The sequence below is a fragment of the Hylobates moloch genome, unplaced genomic scaffold (assembly GCF_009828535.3).
Source record: "Hylobates moloch isolate HMO894 unplaced genomic scaffold, HMol_V3 SCAFFOLD_12, whole genome shotgun sequence".
Lineage (NCBI taxonomy): Eukaryota > Metazoa > Chordata > Mammalia > Primates > Hylobatidae > Hylobates > Hylobates moloch.
This window is the reverse complement of record NW_026652287.1, coordinates 62,658,401-62,675,038: the sequence shown is the minus strand read 5'-3', so window position 1 is coordinate 62,675,038 and position 16,638 is coordinate 62,658,401. Positions and strand designations below refer to the sequence as shown.

The 16,638-nt window shown below is 44.8% G+C and overlaps 1 protein-coding gene across 9 annotated transcripts in view; it reads right to left on the bottom strand.

Annotated features, from left to right (window-relative positions):
* GARRE1 (granule associated Rac and RHOG effector 1) overlaps positions 1-16,638 on the bottom strand; it is a 100,971-nt gene that overhangs the window by 33,836 nt on the left and 50,497 nt on the right. For all 9 annotated transcript variants that reach the window (XM_032170413.1, XM_058425545.1, XM_032170415.1 and 6 more), the window contains one exon: positions 1,776-1,985. In XM_032170413.1, the coding sequence (XP_032026304.1) occupies positions 1,776-1,985 (210 nt within the window). The remainder of the gene's footprint in view (positions 1-1,775; positions 1,986-16,638) is intronic.

Below are 16,638 nucleotides of genomic sequence, written 5' to 3'. Positions count from 1 at the left end.
TAGGGAGCCAACCACTCGGTCTAGCTCTTGCATGATGGCTAGATTTTATAAACATACCTGCTGTGCTGGGAAATAGCCAATCTTCCAAGGGATAAAAGACTTCATGTTGGCCCGGTGCAGTGGCTCACGCCTGTAATCCCAGCACTTTCAGGGGCCAAGGCGGGTGGATCACAAGGTCAGGAGTTCAAGACCAGCCTGGCCAAGATGGTGAAACCCTGCCTCTACTAAAAATACAAAAATTAGCTGGGGCTAAAATACAAAAATTAGCTGGGCATGGTGGCGGGTGCCTGTAATCCCAGCTACTTGGGAGGCTGAGGCAGAGAATTGTTTGAACCCAACAGGCGGAGGTTGCACTGAGCCAAGATCGTGCCACTGCACTCCAGCCTGGGCGACAGAGTGAGACCTCATCTCAAAAAAAAAAAAAAACTTCATGAAGTCACATAAAGCATACTGGAGAACTGCTCAAATCACATCTAAAGCAACTGACAAATGAGGATCTAGGCAGAGTTAGACCAATTAAGAATCTTGTCCACATCTGTAATCCCAGCACTTTGGGAGGCCGAGGCAGGCAGATCACGAGGTCAAGAGATCGAGCCCATCCTGGCTAACACGATGAAACTCTGTCTCTACTAAAAATACAAAAAATAAAATTAAATTTAAAAAAAATTAGCTGGGCTTGGTGGCGGGCGCCTGTAGTCCCAGCTACTCGGGAGGCTGAGGCAGGAGAATGGTGTGAACCTGGGAGGCAGAGCTTGCAGTGAGCCGAGATCACGCCACTGCACTCCAGCCTGGGGGACAAAGCAAGACTCCGTCTCAAAAAAAAAAAAAAAAAAAAAAAAAATCTTGTCTCGGCGCAGTGGCTCATGTCTGTAATCCCAGCACTTTGGGAGGCAGAGGTGGGTGGATCACTTGAGCCCAGTAGCTCAAGACCAACCTGAACAACATAGTGAGACTCCATCTCTACCAAAAAAAAAAAAAATAGTAGTAATAAGAAGAAGAAGAATAAGCTAGACATGGTGGCATGAGCCTGTAGTCCCAGCTACTTGGAAGAGGCTGAGGTGGGAGGATCTCTTGAGCCCGGAGGTACAGGCTGTAGTGAGCCTTGATCACAGCACTGCACTTCAGCCTGGGCAACAGAGCAAGACCCCGTCTCAAAAAAAAAAAAAGAAAAACAAAAAGAAAAACTTAAAAAATTTAAAAAGTTACAAAGATTCCAAGCACTTCTATAGGGAATGATTTGACTAGCAAAAAACAGACAAAATTCCCTGTGTCCACTGAGCTCTTGCCCTGCTGTGGTTGTATCTTTGGAGCCTGCCATCCCATCTGTCTGCCAAACACTCCTGCTCACCTGCCTCACTGCCTGGCTGGCCACTTACCCTCCCCAGACAGCTCCACCCCGTCTTTCCTGACTTAGGTGCCAGCCTCTTCTCACTGGTCCCCCATCTTAGAAGCTTTCCTGCAGCACTACCGTTCAGAGACAGGGCTCTCCCTTCCTCTGGCTCCCGCACATCTCCATCCTGGCCCCTTAGCCCTGTTTTTGTAAGCCTATTCTCCCAGGAGGCTGTGAGTAGAGGTTGTCATCCTAGTGCCTGGCACATGCCTGGCACAAAGTGGGCATTCACAAAGATGTTCACTGTTAAATGAACAAGCCAATGATAACAGTTTAAAATGTACATTTCTAAATGAAATGGCTCTTTTGAGAATCAACAGGCAAAAGCCCTCTGGAGCCTCTCCTATTTGAACACAGGCACCAATCTCCCCAAAGCCAGGGTTACCTCAGCAGCCCCCCGCCAGGACCGCACAGCTTCCTCCAGTTCAGGTGTGTGGCCCATGCCAGATAAGCCGCCGCCACTGCCGCTGTTCTTTTTTTCTGGCACGATGACCTCAGCAAAGCAAGAGTGAGCCACCGGCTGGACCTTCTGTAATGCATGAGTCAAAAACTGGAAATGGACTTGCACCACAGTCAGGAAACATCGCCCCAACACCTATGAAAACAAGACAGCCAGGGATGTTTAGGTTATGGGTTGCTGTTGGATTCGCACAGTAAATTTTCAACGACCAACTTGAATAGAAGCAACAGTTAACTGGAAATCCAAAATCATACAAAGTTAAAAGGCTACCATGCTTCAGAAGGATCTGCCTTTGTTTTTGTGTTTGGACCTCAGTGACTGATGCCTAGAAGTCAAAACATTTCCATCAAATAACAAGGCCCAAGGTTGAAATAATTCTTCCCATTTCCCACCAAGTAACCCCCAATCCTGTCTCCACCCCCTATATCTGGACTCACACCACTTCTGGTGTCTTTGAGCTCCTGCTGAACCACAGCCATCCACAACTGCAATTACGTCCACAAGGTATTCAGAAGGTAAAGGAAAAACCATGCAGCTAAAAATCTGAAAGAAGGCCAGTGTGACCATAAGACATTCCGTTGAAAATGGAATCCAAATATACTGGTTATTTTAGTAGGAGTGTTAACATAGTTATTAACATAGTTGTATGTCATCATTCCAGTCTTACGAAACAAAGCTGACAGACCAGTCTTCCAGGAGTCAAGAAAATATAATGGACAGCTCCATTCATGAGTACAGTAGAAACCCATTAACCTGATATATATCAGTGATTGGTTGCTAATAGTCCAAGTAGGAAATTAACTTAAAAAATACTATACGCATGAATATGTAATTATAATAAGATGTATACTAAATATATACTATGTGCCACAAACATTTTCAGATATGATTGTGCATTTCTCTGGCAGCCTTCTGGTATGGGCTAAGGCTGTTCTGACAGCTCCTTTGCTGCTCCTCCCTGTTACTTTCTTGCATAAACCACAGTTACAATGTGTTCGCTATCATTTCTTATTTATCTTTCTTTTTTTTTGAAATGGAGTCTCGCTTTGTCACCCAGGCTGGAGTGCAGTAGCGTGATCTCGGCTCACTGCAACCTCCACATCCCGGGTTCAAGCAATTCTCTGACCTCAGTGCACCATCACACCCAGCTAATTTTTGTATTTTTAGTGGAGATGGGGTTTCACCATGTTGGCCAGGCTGGTCTCCAATTCCTGACCTCAGGCGACCCACCTGCATCGGCCTCCCAAAGGGCTGGGATTACAGGTGTGAGCTACCACGCCCAGCCTTATTTCCTCTTTAACACAGGGCAAAAAATGGCCACTTACAAAACAGCTTGACCACAAACCTTCCAGATTATTGACATTTTTTCCTAATCTCTCATAGTTGTTTTGCCCACATCAGATTTGACAATAATACCAACAAAAACCTTCTGCAGCTCTTTTATCCTGCTCCCTAATAATCTTTTTGTGGAAGATATTTTGTATTTCTTTGGCTTATGCAGATTACTTACTCACAACAACTTACTTCGCTGAGTTTGCAATTCACCCAACTGAGCAGGAGTGGACCTGAGAGAGCCTACTCACGGCCGGCCCTCAGCCCACTGCCTCGCAGAAGTGGTGAAGGTCAGGGAACTATAGCCATTGCTTTTTACAAGGAACCAAAATCCAGCACAGTGCCCATGCACTGTCCTGTCCCTTGAGCAGCACACAGTAAGACTCAACCTTCCTCTCCCCTCAGGTGCACACGTGGACTCTCTGCCTCATGGCATGCATGTGGACCTCTCGCCTTGCCTCGCCTTACGCACATGCACAGATTCCTTGGGCGCAGTGCACAGGTGGACCTCTCGCCTCGCCTCGCCTCAGCAACTACCTTTGCCACATGCTCTCTCAGTTCCCAAGAATCAGAGCTCTTTCCTGGAGAAGCAGGGGCAAGCCAGTTCCCAGCATGACACTTATTATCTCTGAATCCCTCCTCACCCTGTGGAAATCACCAGGACCAAACGAAAGCAAACAAAAAGCCGCACACAAATCTCACACCACAGCATTTGCCCTCCAGAGGGAACAACAACTGGCATCACAGGCTGAAGCCCCCCAAACTCCTGGGCTTCCACTCACACCTCCTCAGAGCCCTTCCCCCAGTGCCCTGTGCTAGACTGGGCGGGGTGAGGGACACGAAGGCAGCGCACCTAGGCCAGTTAGACAGGTGCCAGGAGTAGAATAAGCAGCAGCTATTTAGTCCTGTAGAGCACACAGACAGCTTAGTGGAGCACGCAGCCTGTACATTACCAATGCTGGAGAGTCACATGGGCTAGTGCATTCAATCCCAGGAACCACCCTATGAGGTCATCCTCCCTTCACAGACAACAAGATCAAGGCATAGAAAGGCTATGAAATTTTGTCAAGGGGACACAAACTAGATGTGGTGGACCAGTCACCTGACTCAAGTGTCCATACCCTTCACCTGTGTGCCCCACTGCCTTCACCAGACTCTAAACTGGCATCGGCTGGCATGTGACAGGAACTCTACCTTAACTGGTGTAGGCTGAGGGTGTCCTCAATCTCCCCACCCACTACAGACACAGGGAGGAGGAGTGAGCCAGCTCCTCAGGGACACAAACTCTTCCTCCCGCTCCTTCCTCAGCACCTTGGCAGCTATGGGAAGCCAGAGGAGGAGGAGAAAGGGAAGACACCATGCTCCATTAGCTCTGGGTTCACACTCTCACAGCTCTGATGGACACAACTGAGTCATTCATTCTCTCAATAAATATATAAGATGGGGATGCCTAATATGCACCAAGCACAAAGAGCTGGGAACACTACCAGAAAGAGAATGAGCAAGTCCCTGCTCTCGCCAGGGCGACATTCTAATGGGGAAGACAACAGGCAATGAACAGATAACGCAAGGCCGGGTGCTGCTGGGAAAGGAACACAGGCGGACGGGAAGGAAAAGGCTCCCCGAGGAAATGACCGAGGGCAAAGAGAGAGCTACCCTGTCCCCTCCCCTACTAAGGGGCAAAGTTCTGAGGAATGGTTGAAGGCCTGAAGGAGGGCCCCCAGATCAAGAACAGGATGCTCTCTGACAAGGCCATCACCCCTGGGGAGAATGAGGTGGAGGAAGCCCTCTTGCTGTGGGGTGGCAATAAGGAGGGCAGAACACTGCTGTAGGAAAGAGTGGGGGAAGAGACACAGGTCAGTTTAAAAGGCACTGTCTGTGTTGTCTCCACCACTTAGAATATGTTTGACCTTGGATGAGTCATTTAACCTAAGCTTCTTTCCTATAAATAAGGAATGAGGACAATAGCTCAGCTACTGTGCACCTCCCTCTCCTACCCAGGATGCCTGGAGACCAACTCAGTCATACAAATTATGATTGTAACAAAATATCTGTGTTGTAAATAACTTACTCAAAGCCAATCAAACCAATGGTTAACGTTGGACCTTGGAAATAGCTGTTTCATCAGATATCTGCTCCAAAAATTTACCCAGAGTAACAGATGCATAACCACCACCTTCTCTTGAGAGAGTACAGAGCTCAACCTCCAGCCTGCCTCTGCCCACCTTTCCTCTACGAGGATCTCAGGTCTTGGCTCAGCTCCCCTCCTGAAACAGACCCCACTCTCCTTGACCCAGGGATGAGCCAGTCTTTGGGCGTCTTCCTGACATAAATTTGGGAGTGTGACCCCAGGGCTGTGGAAAGCTATTTTCTCCTTCACATGGATAAAGTTTCCTGGACTGTGTGGTTCAGTCAAATTGCAGAACACATGTGGGAAGCTGGGGAGTGGTTAAGCAGAGTGGCCAAAGGCAGGTATTTAAGTTTAAAATGCCAGTGAAGCTCTATTAACAGCTACCATTTATTGAGTGTTTAAATACCAAGCACCTTATGTTTGGGGAATCATCCCTGTGGGGTGTGAGCAATTCACCGATTTTACAGATGATAACACTGAGGTTTACAGAGATAAAGAAACGTGCTCAATGTCAAGCAGGTAATAAGTAGGGATCTGACACCAGGTCTGTTTGACTCCGAAAGCTGTGTTGCTAACCACCAGGCTACTCTTTCTTCCTACGATGAGATCCAGAATGTAGCCACAATAGTGGATAAATACTAATCAGAGAAGGAGCTATGGATTACAGACAGCTATCGGGGTCTACTGAATGCGACCCGTTTTCTAGCAACCCTTGATGGTGGAGGAGAAGGGTGCATCTTTACGTTCCTATTCCCTTGCACACACACAACATCTGCTGCTAAGGATGTTGTATTCATGTATATAACCAGAATATCTTTTCTTTTTGATGATATTTATATTTTATTCAGATTGTAAAACAGATTTTAATTTAAGGCCTTCCTATTTGGAGCACCAAAAAACCACCCTTTTTTTTTTTTTGAGACGGAGTCTTGCTCTGTTCCCCAGGCTGGAGTGCAGTGGCGCAATCTCGGCTCACTGCAAGCTCTGCCTCCCGGGTTCATGCCATTCTCCTGCCTCAGCCTCCCAAGTAGCTGGGACTACAGGCGCCCACCACCACGCCAGGCTATTCTTTGTATTTTTAGTAGAGATAGGGTTTCACCGTGTTAGCCAGGATGGTCTTGATCTCCTGATCTCATGATCTACCTGCCTTGGCCTCCCAAAGTGCTGGGATTACAGGCGTGAGCCACTGTGCCTGGCCAAGACCACCCTTTCTATACCACTGTAGTTGTCGTAGATCAACCTACATGTCAACTCTGCTTTCCTGGAATATTTCAAAGTTTAGTTGCAGTTATTCCTCTTCTAGGCTCAGGCCTGACTCAGCCTATAATACCTGCATGTGGTTGGAACTATGAAGTGCCCAAGTCCACCCCATTTCCCAAAACATGGTATGATTTTCACATCAATACAAATAATTTCTCACTAAGTTCATTGTTCTGCTCAACTTCATGAATTCAAGTTCATCTTTTTCATATCCCTTTAGAATGAGGAACAAGTAAAACTCTCATACATCCATTTATTTCTGATCACTTTAAAAGTCCAGTGTAAGTAGGTCCAAGATGGGTGCTTGTATTAGAAATTCCAAAGCATTTAATCATTTCTTTCACTTCAATACTCATTTATACCTTAAATGTTACATTAGATTCCCAGTGTCCTCAATCTTGTTCTTAATGAGGTCTCTTTTGTTCTGATGATCATTCAAGTCATTACATAATGAGCTACACACCAGAATGTGACACAAAGACCTAAATGCACCCCCAGAGACAGAGAATGCAGCAGACCATGCCTGGACTATAGAAAGTACTTATGAAGATTATGCTACAGTAGAAAAATGTAAGAAACAGGCTTACTGAAACTAATATGTAAAAAACTAACTAAAGAACAACAAAGTCTCCTTGCAGTCAGCAATAACCTACAGGATAGAAAAGGTGCCATGCTATGTTTAGAACAAACGAGGGAGAAAGCAAGCTCAGGCCCAAGAGTGGAGGAACCAACACCAAATGCTAATAATTCAGACAAGAGTACATTCTGCCCCTGGACACGCTGCTTCACTGCTGGTGAAAATAACAGCACAGGCAGTTTCTGAGCTCATATTTCAAGGCCAAAGCACTGTGGTGCACAAAACTTTTTATATCAGTAATATTCATCATCAATCAATCAGGGGGGAAAAGATTAGCTATACAAACATACAAATAGTTCTAAATATTCCTGAATAGGTGTAACAATTGACTGTATGATTCCTAAACAGCCCATATTTGTACCTATAGATTTTTTTTTGCAAAAAGTAGATTGTGTGTTGTTTTATAGTTTGCTTTCCAAAATATATTAAAAATTTGTTACCATATCAATACACATAGGAAGTTTTACATTTCTATATTTATATTTATAGCAGCTACACTGCTATAAATCTTAACATACCTAATAATAATAATTACAAAATATCATCCAGGGAAAAAATGAAAGGCCACTCAAGATAACTAAGTCCACGTTAATTACTCGAGTAATTTTTCCCATTCAAAATGCAAATTTTGGCCAGGCATGGTGGCTCATGCCTGTAATCCCAGCACTTTGGGAGGCTGAGGCGGCTGGATCATTTGAGGTCAGGAGTTCAAGACCAGCCTGGTCAACATGGTGAAACCCTGTCTCTACAAAAAAGACAAAAATTAGCCGGGCATGGTGGTGTACGCCTGTGATTCCAGCTACTCGGAAGGCTGAGGCAGGAGAATCGCTTGAACCTGGGAGGCAGAGGTTGCAGTGAGCCAAGATCACACCACTGCACTCCAGACTGGGAGAAAGAGCGAGACTCCGTTTCAAAAAATAAATAAGAACAAAATGCAAGTTTTCTCCATAAACAAGTTTACATTGTGGGCAGGGATAAAAACATATTTAAGTTATCCTGATATATGGCCTCAGGAGCCCATCAGAGGTCAGAAAATTCTTTTTGTTCACATGAGTGTACTTTTTGTTAAAATTTGTCACTTCCGGCCAGGCGTGGTGGCTCATGCTTGTAATCCCAGCACTTTGGGAGGCCGAGGCGGGCGGATCACGAGGTCAGGAGATTGAGACCACGGTGAAACCCCATCTCTACTAAAAAATACAAAAAAAATTAGCCGGGCTTGGTGGCGGGCGCCTGTAGTCTCAGCTACTCGGAGAGGCTGAGGCAGGAGAATGGCGTGAATCCGGGAGGTGGAGCTTGCAGTGAGCCGAGATTGCGCCACTGCACTCCAGCCTGGGCGACACAGCGAGACTCTGTCTCAAAAAAAAAAAAAAATTTGTCACTTCCATCAAGAATACTAAAATACTTCAATTGATAAACCGATTACAAAGACAAACAGGGAACTGGCAAATGGAAATCAGTCTCCATGAACATTATCCTCATCATGACACATCACTTGGGTGAGGCCGCTCTGTCGCACTAGATGCCTCGCATGTTACCACACTGAGACAGGTATCCCAATATCCCCATCTGACAAGGACACTCCCAGCTGGCTGTATCTGCACAGTGTTCCAAGTGGTGTAACTATGGCAAATCTTGGAATGGGGTGGAGAGGAGGCCTCACCTCCTCTCAGCAACATCACCCTTGCTTCATTTCCTTCCTAGCTCTCCAGCTGTTCCAGTTTCAGACTCCTGGGCGGCTTCCTATTCATCTTCTGACTGTAAATGTGGGAGTGCCCCAGGGTTTACTCATTCTCCAGCTATGCTCTTCCTTGATGACCTCCTTCAGTTCTCTAGCTTTACATGTGTCTACTAACTGAGGGTCTCCAAGTTCTGGACCTCAACCCTCAACTCCAGATTTGTGTATGCAACTATCCTCTAGAAATCACCCGTGGGATATCTAACAGGCATCACAGACCTATTATCTGAACTTACTCTTCCCCACTACTCCCCATCTCAGTAAATAGCACTACTAGGGAGTGAGTGACCCAGGTGCACATGTCATAAACCATGCAAAATACAACTGCTAAAATATTTATCAGCCTTTATTTATTTATTATTTTTATTTTTATTTTTCTGAGACGGAGTTTCACTTTTGTCACTCAGGCTGGAGTGCAATGGCACGATCTTGGCTCACTGCAACCTCGGCCTCCCAGGTTCAAGCGATTCTCCTGCCTCAGCCTCTTGAGTAACTGGGACTACAGGCATTCACCATCATGCCCAGCTAATTTTTGTATTTTTAGTAGAGATGAGGTTTCACCATGTTGGCCAGGCTAGTCTCAAACTTGTGACCTCAGGTGATCCACCCGCCTCAGCCTCCCAAAGTGCTGGGATTACAGGCATGAGCCACCGCGCCCGGCCACAGCCTTTAAAAAGAAGGAAATTCTGATGCGAGCTACAACACGAATGACCCTTAAAGACATTATGCTAAGTGAAACACACTTGCCACAAAAGGACAAATATTCTATGATTCCATTTATACGAGGTTCCTAGTCAAATTTATAGAGAGAGAAAGAATGTTCGTTGCCAGGAGCTGGGAGGAGAGGGGAACCAGGAGTTATTGTTGAGCACGTACAGAGTTTCAGTTTGGGAAGATAAGAAAGTTCTAGAGATGGATGATGGTGATGCTTGCACAACAATGTAAGTGTACTTAATACTACTGAACACTTAACAATGGTTAAAATCGCAAAATTTATCTTATATATATTTTACCACAGTAAACATACATATAACTACTTCTAGTCACCTCTGCTACCCTTCTATTCCAAACTACTATCATACCTCACTTAGACTGCTCTAATAGCCCCTTAACTAGTCTTCCTGCTTCCACTTAATTAGAATCAGGTTTATCTACATATAACAAAACAAAAACAAAAACAGAAACAGGCTAGGCATGGTGGCTCACACCTGTAATCCCAGCACTTTAGGAGCCCCAGACAGGAAGATTGCTTAAGCCCAGGAGTTTGAGACCAGCCTGGGCAACACAGTGAGACTCCATCACTACAGTAAAAAAAAAAAAAAAAAAAAAAATTAATTTTTAATTAAAAAAAAAAATCAAACCTAAAACCAATACAGTGGCTTAAATAAGAACTATGTTGCCAAGCATGGTGGCTCGTGCCTGTAATCCCAGCACTTTGGGGGGCCAGGGCAGGGGGATCACCTGAGGTCAGGAGTTCGAGACCAGCCTGACCAACATGGTGAAACCCCGTCTCTACTAAAAATGCAAAAATTAGCCGGGCGTGGTGGCACACGCCTGTAATCCCACCTACTTGGGAGGCTGAGGCAGGAGAATCACCTAAACCCAGGAGGCAGGGGTTGCAGTGAGCCAAGATCGCGCCACTGTACTCCAGCCTGGACAACAAGAACGAAACTACATCTCAGAGGGGGGAAAAGAAAAAAAAATGATGTTTTTTTTTTCTAAGGTAAAACAAATCCAGAGCAGACGGACCAGGGCTGGAATGGAGACGCCAGGGCATCACAAGGAGCCCGCTTCCCAGCTTTCTGTTCGGCACACACACGTGAGGCTCCCATTTCTAGGTGACTTCACGGTTATAAATGGTTAAATGGCCCTCAGTCATTCTGCACGCACTGGAGACGGTAGAAAATTGGAGGAGGAGGGAGCACCAATTTCCCGTTAAGGAGATATCCCACTAATCTCACGCAGTACTTCTAGTTACACCGTCATGAACCAGATCTTATTCAAGTGACCACTCCCAGCTTTAAGGAACTAAGAGGTGTAGTCTTTATTCCAGGCACAGTATGGAAAACAAAATGAGAGTTTGTCACTAAGAAAAAAAGGCAGCTTGGGCAACGTAATGGAACCTCGACTCTACAAAAAAAATACACTTTAGCTGAGTGTGGTGGCATGCACCTGTAGACCCACATAGTTGGGAAGCTGAGACAGGAGGATTGCTTGAGCCCAGAAGTTCAGGCTGCAGTGAACTGTGATTGTTCCACTGCACTCCACCCTGGGCAACAAAGTGAAACCATGTCTTGCGGGGGGGGGAAGAAGGTAAAGAAAGAAAGAAGAAAGGAAAAAAGAAAAAAGAGATTGGATATTGAGAGGCAGCTACCAGTATCTCCTCACTCTCCCCAGGGACTACTGGGCTCTCTGGCCTGCCCCTGCTCAGATGCGCTCTCAGTTAGATAGGAGGTTCTGGTATGAGGGCTGGCCCTGGCACAGTGAGCTGGGTGAGGGGAGAGGAGCAGTTGAAAGTTTTGCCGAATCAACAGACTTGAGGCTATTTTCCATCTGCATCACAGCACTCATCATACCTAATGCCAGTCTATTCACTTATCTGGCCTACCAGTCCTGGAGTGCTTTTATTGTCCTCGTCATCTGTGCAACGCTTGCAGCTAGTTCATGTGTATTTATCGAGGAGGGTGGGTGGCTCACCTGGGAGAAGAGGAAAGCAGGCCAGGTGGCTGGGCCTACTCAGGAGGGGCCCTAGTGCGAGCAAGGGTGCTCAGGGGTGCCTCTACATCAGGCTATTTCTGATTTCCTGGCTCTGGACATTTCACCATTAGCAGAGGGGCAAGACAGCCTGGTCTCACAGGGGGACGGCCTCTGCCAACAAGCCCCTCTGCACTAGACTGCACTGGCCCGAGGCAGTGGGGAGGCAGCAGACACATAGGACACATAACACATGCGTGGGCTGGCCTCAGAAGGACTTCAGGCAAATGCTGTTTTATGGGTGCTCAGGTTCCTGGTTTGTAAAGAGGAGGGAGGCTGCCAGAACAGGCCATTATCCAATCCTGTGAGATCTCCCAAGGTGACCAGAACCAAAAAATTAATTCAGGAAAGCCAGTTCTATCTGAAATTATATTCCATGAACTCTCCTATTTGTTTCCTTCTAATCTGCCCACCAAACCTGATTTTTCCAGCACATTCACGCAAGCCTTTTCAGCAACTCAAAATTTTAAATCCTACTCTCTGAAAAGACAGCAACATTGCCATTCAGTCACTAGTCCCCAAAATTAGCAACATTTCATTCTTTCCTTGACTCCCACCTGCTGCTGGCCTCCCACTTTCAGAGACGGTCTTTTCTCTGTTCCCATTTTCTCCTTTGATTCACTTTTATTGTCTTCAGTTTTTTTGAAGAACACCTGCTTTTCTCGTCATCCCTACACCTTGGGTTTTCTAACTACTCAATAATGCTCCCCTTTCTGTTAGAAGACCACTTCACATGTGAAAAGCCCTCCATGAAATGGAGTTATTTATTGGGTACTCTGATATATTACACCTTTAATACATTCCTGAATTTCTCTCTCACTTTTTGCAAACTTGGAAAAGGTCCAAATGTACACAAAAGCAGAACATAACAAGCCCCCACGTACCCATCAAAACACTTCAACCCTATGGCCAGGAACGGTGGTTCATGCCTATAATCCTAATGTTGTGGGAGGCTGAGGTGGGAGGATCACCTGAGCCCAGGAGTTTGAGACCAGCCTAGGCAACACAGCGAGATCCTGTCTCTACAAAAAAATTAAAAGTTTCAATTCTATTAACATTTTGCCATACTTTTTCCATCTATCCTTCCCCATCTTTTTTCTTTTTTTGAAGTAAATCCCAAGCTTGAAGTATGTGTTCAAGCTTCCCAACTTATCTTTTAAAAATTATCTTTTACATTTGGTTTGAATCTCAACCCCATAAAGGTAATTTTATTTGGTTGTTACATTGCTTAACTCTCTTTTAATCTAGAACAGTACATTCTGTGTAATTTTTTTTAATGCTACTGACTTGTTGAACAAATCAGATCAACTTATTACAGGATATGTCACATTGTGAATTTGTCTGGTTGCTTTCTCGTGGTATTGCATAACTTGCGTCACTACACCCCACATTTCCTGTAGACTGGATTCATTTTAGAAGCTTGATTAGATTATTTCAGGTTTTTTTTTTTTAAGAGGGAGAAGTAGAATAATATTATTAATATTAGATATGTTGTGTGGTTCTTGCTGCAGCACATCAGGAGACGTGATGACCTGTCTCCATTTCCATGACACTAAGGCTGATCAATGGGATTTGGGTGGGGAAGGCCTGATTCTCCCAAATGCGGTTCCTCAGCAACCTTCCAACAAATGGTTTCATCCTCCACTGTTGGCCACTGATTGAGTCACCGAATTGATCACGGTCTGCAAAGTGGAGATTTTTCTCTCATCCATTAGGGCTATTTGGTTACCATGAAAAACAGTTTCTACCGGAAAAGCAGGACATTTGCTTACTTCCTTACTTTTCTCCTTTTAATTAGCAATTATCAGAATAATGAGTTGGTTGCACATGCTTGTCTTCACAAATCAAAGTCAAAGGGTCCAGTCCCTCCACAGTGACAGATGCCCACTGGCCCTGGTGGCTTCCACTCACATAGAATGGGCTAGACAGATGGTAAATCATGTTTGTTGACCACAATGCAAATTTACAGAATCACCCAAATTCCAGCTGCTTAATTAAGTACAGCTTCCTCTACAGACTAAAGTCTGAAGACAATTTAGGTAATAGCAGATTCACCTCAGCAAAAAAGTAAGCCAAAAAGACTGACCTGAAATTAGCAAGTTTCAAAACTGGATTCATACAAGCTTTTTATGAGGTGAACTTCAGTTTTTGATTAGCAGCAGCAATATGAACTTTCGTCTGGCACATACCATTAGGAAATATTTACTCCATAATCGGTTACAGAAGATCTACCAGTCAAAACAAGTAACACTTACTTTTACCTTTAGGGAAAAAAAAAAAAAAAAAAAAAGGAACAGGATGCACATTCAGTTCCATTAAGGTTAATGCAAATCATATTTTTGAAACCAGCTTCTAATATTTTCCATTATTGTTACTCTACAATATTTTTGGCATATATCTATCCAAAATAAATGTTAATATACCTGAATTAAGGTCCTTAATTAAGAGTCAGTCAGCACTCACAGATAAATTATTTCAAACATATTCACGGGTAATCACATAGTATACAAAAGAAATTTGTCTTTGTGTCAAACTGAAAGCCAAGATGCAACTATGTAAAGATCTGAGAGCCAGGCCCAGTGATAGGTACTTGTAGTCTCAGCTACGCAGGATGCTGAGGCTGGAGAACTGCTTGAGCCCAGGAGTTCCAGGCTAGCCTGGGCAACATGGCAAGGCCTAATCTCTAATATATAAGTATGTATACATATGTATGTGTGTGCGTGTATGTATATATATATACACACATACATATAATATGTATTTTAAATATATGTCTGGCATAGATATATAATATGTATTATATATATGTCTGGCTGCTTATTCACAAGATGGTATACATATGGTATATATATATAATACAGATATATATAATACATATATATATAATACATATATATATAAAAAATACATATATATATGTCTGGCTGCTTATTCACAAGATGGTAAATACTTGAGAAGTCAATAAAAATGCTGGAATTTATAAAATATAGTCTCCTTATAGACATACAACTCCTGGGAGTCCCATGGCTGCCCTGGGTTCCTGGACTGCCTACATAGAGGACCAACACCTCTCAACACTGACAACCCAACGTAAAACCAGAGCCCTGGAGCTACCCAGTATGAAGAAGACAAGGGGAGAAGTGGCATCACTGCTCACTACACAAGAATGGTAGGGCCCAGCCTGCTGCCCTCCCTTCCCCTGCCCTTCAGAGGTGTACCTCACCCTGCCTCCTACCTGGCTACTCAGAACAGACACCAGAGTGGCCCCTCTTTACCCTTCTGACCTCACCCCTGCTTCTCTCCCTTCCATTCACTCTGTTTCAGCCACAGCAGGTTCTTTGCTGTTCTTCCAACACTCCAGGCTGGTTCCTCCCTGGCTCCTGCCTCTGGGACTCTGTGCTCGGCGCTCCCTCCACCTGGAATCCTCTTTTCTTGGCCAACAGGCTTGCTCTCTCATCCCTTTCAGGTCTTTACTCGAATGTCACCTTCTCAGTGGTACCTTTTCTAACTACCTTCTCTAAGATCGAAACTCCCTTCTAGCTACATGAAGGGAGAGATTTCTGTCACGTTCACTGCTGCAATCGACACGCTGGAGTAGTATCAGGCGGAAACAAGGCATACGATAAATATCTGTGGAATGAATGCACAAATCACAAGTCACTTTGATTCTTTTATTTACGTACACTTCCACTGAAAAAGTAATTTTATTTAAGTGATAGATGTCACCTTCCAAACCCAGGTCTTCTGACTCTGTGCCCTATAACTGACTTCCTAGGCTGATGTACCAGTGTCGCAGGCAGTAGTCAGCTAGTGAAACCCCATAGTCACAACTCACTTCTCTAGCAGAGAGACTGTGAGGGTGAACCACTTGGGCTAAGGGGCAAAGTCATTGGTGAGTATAGACTGGACAGGACTCACATATGCTCTGCTGGTTTCAAGGCAGGGTAGCAGAGCACACAGTCAGCAACCACCATTCCTGGACACAGCCATCAGTATCTGTCAATCAATAACCACAGCCCAAACCTGGCTGTAAGTCAGAAGCACCTGGGGACACTGCACACATGCACTGGCCACATGGCAAGGGGACAGGATCATCCTTTGTCCTAGCTCTTAAATGGTCAAATATTTGAATACTCTCGAATCCAGAGCTTTTCTCACCCGCAGTCCTGGACTGAGCTCCCAAGAAAAGGCCTTGCCTAGCAATGTTAGGCCACAGACCTCTTTCCCCAGGGATGAATGTCAAAGCGACTCTCAGGGCCTTGCTTATAAAAATCCTTAAAAAACCAAAAGGAAAAAATCCAAATGCCTAGCCATTTCATCTGAGTTGCTGAACATTCTGAGAGAGACCCTTATTGGCCTATGGCTAAATCCCCTGGCAGTACATAAATTCCAGAAACAACAAATATTGCTCTGGGGAAAAAGTGAAACGTGAAGTCTGCGGGCCTATGCTTGGCAATCACATTTAGAAATTCACTTGTTAGTCAGCTGTTTGAAACTCAGAATAGATGCATAAATTGGAAAACCTACCAACTACTTAGTTTCCAGACTCGTCTGGGAAAGCCTGTTCAGCCCATTATGTACAAAAAAACATGGTAGTATTCCAACTATCTAATCAGCATTTCAATGTGGAAAGCCAAGTCAAAATTCCAAACTACAACAATAAGTATTTCCCGTTCTCAGCTTCAGTGGTCAATGCCAGTCCCAGGAAAGCAGAAGAAACAAAGCAAGTACTGCTGTGCCCCAGCGGCTTACCAAGCCCCTACTGCTCGCAGCTGGTTATCTTCTCTAATTGTCCTGCCCTGGGCAACAGGCGCACTTGCCCTCCAGGGTTGTAAAGCAAAGGGCCCTGCAGGTCAAGCTCTGTTTCCTCCAATACCTGCAAGCATGTCCTGAAGAGCTCAGTAATGCTCAGGTTAAAATAAAAGCCTTTGGCCTTATA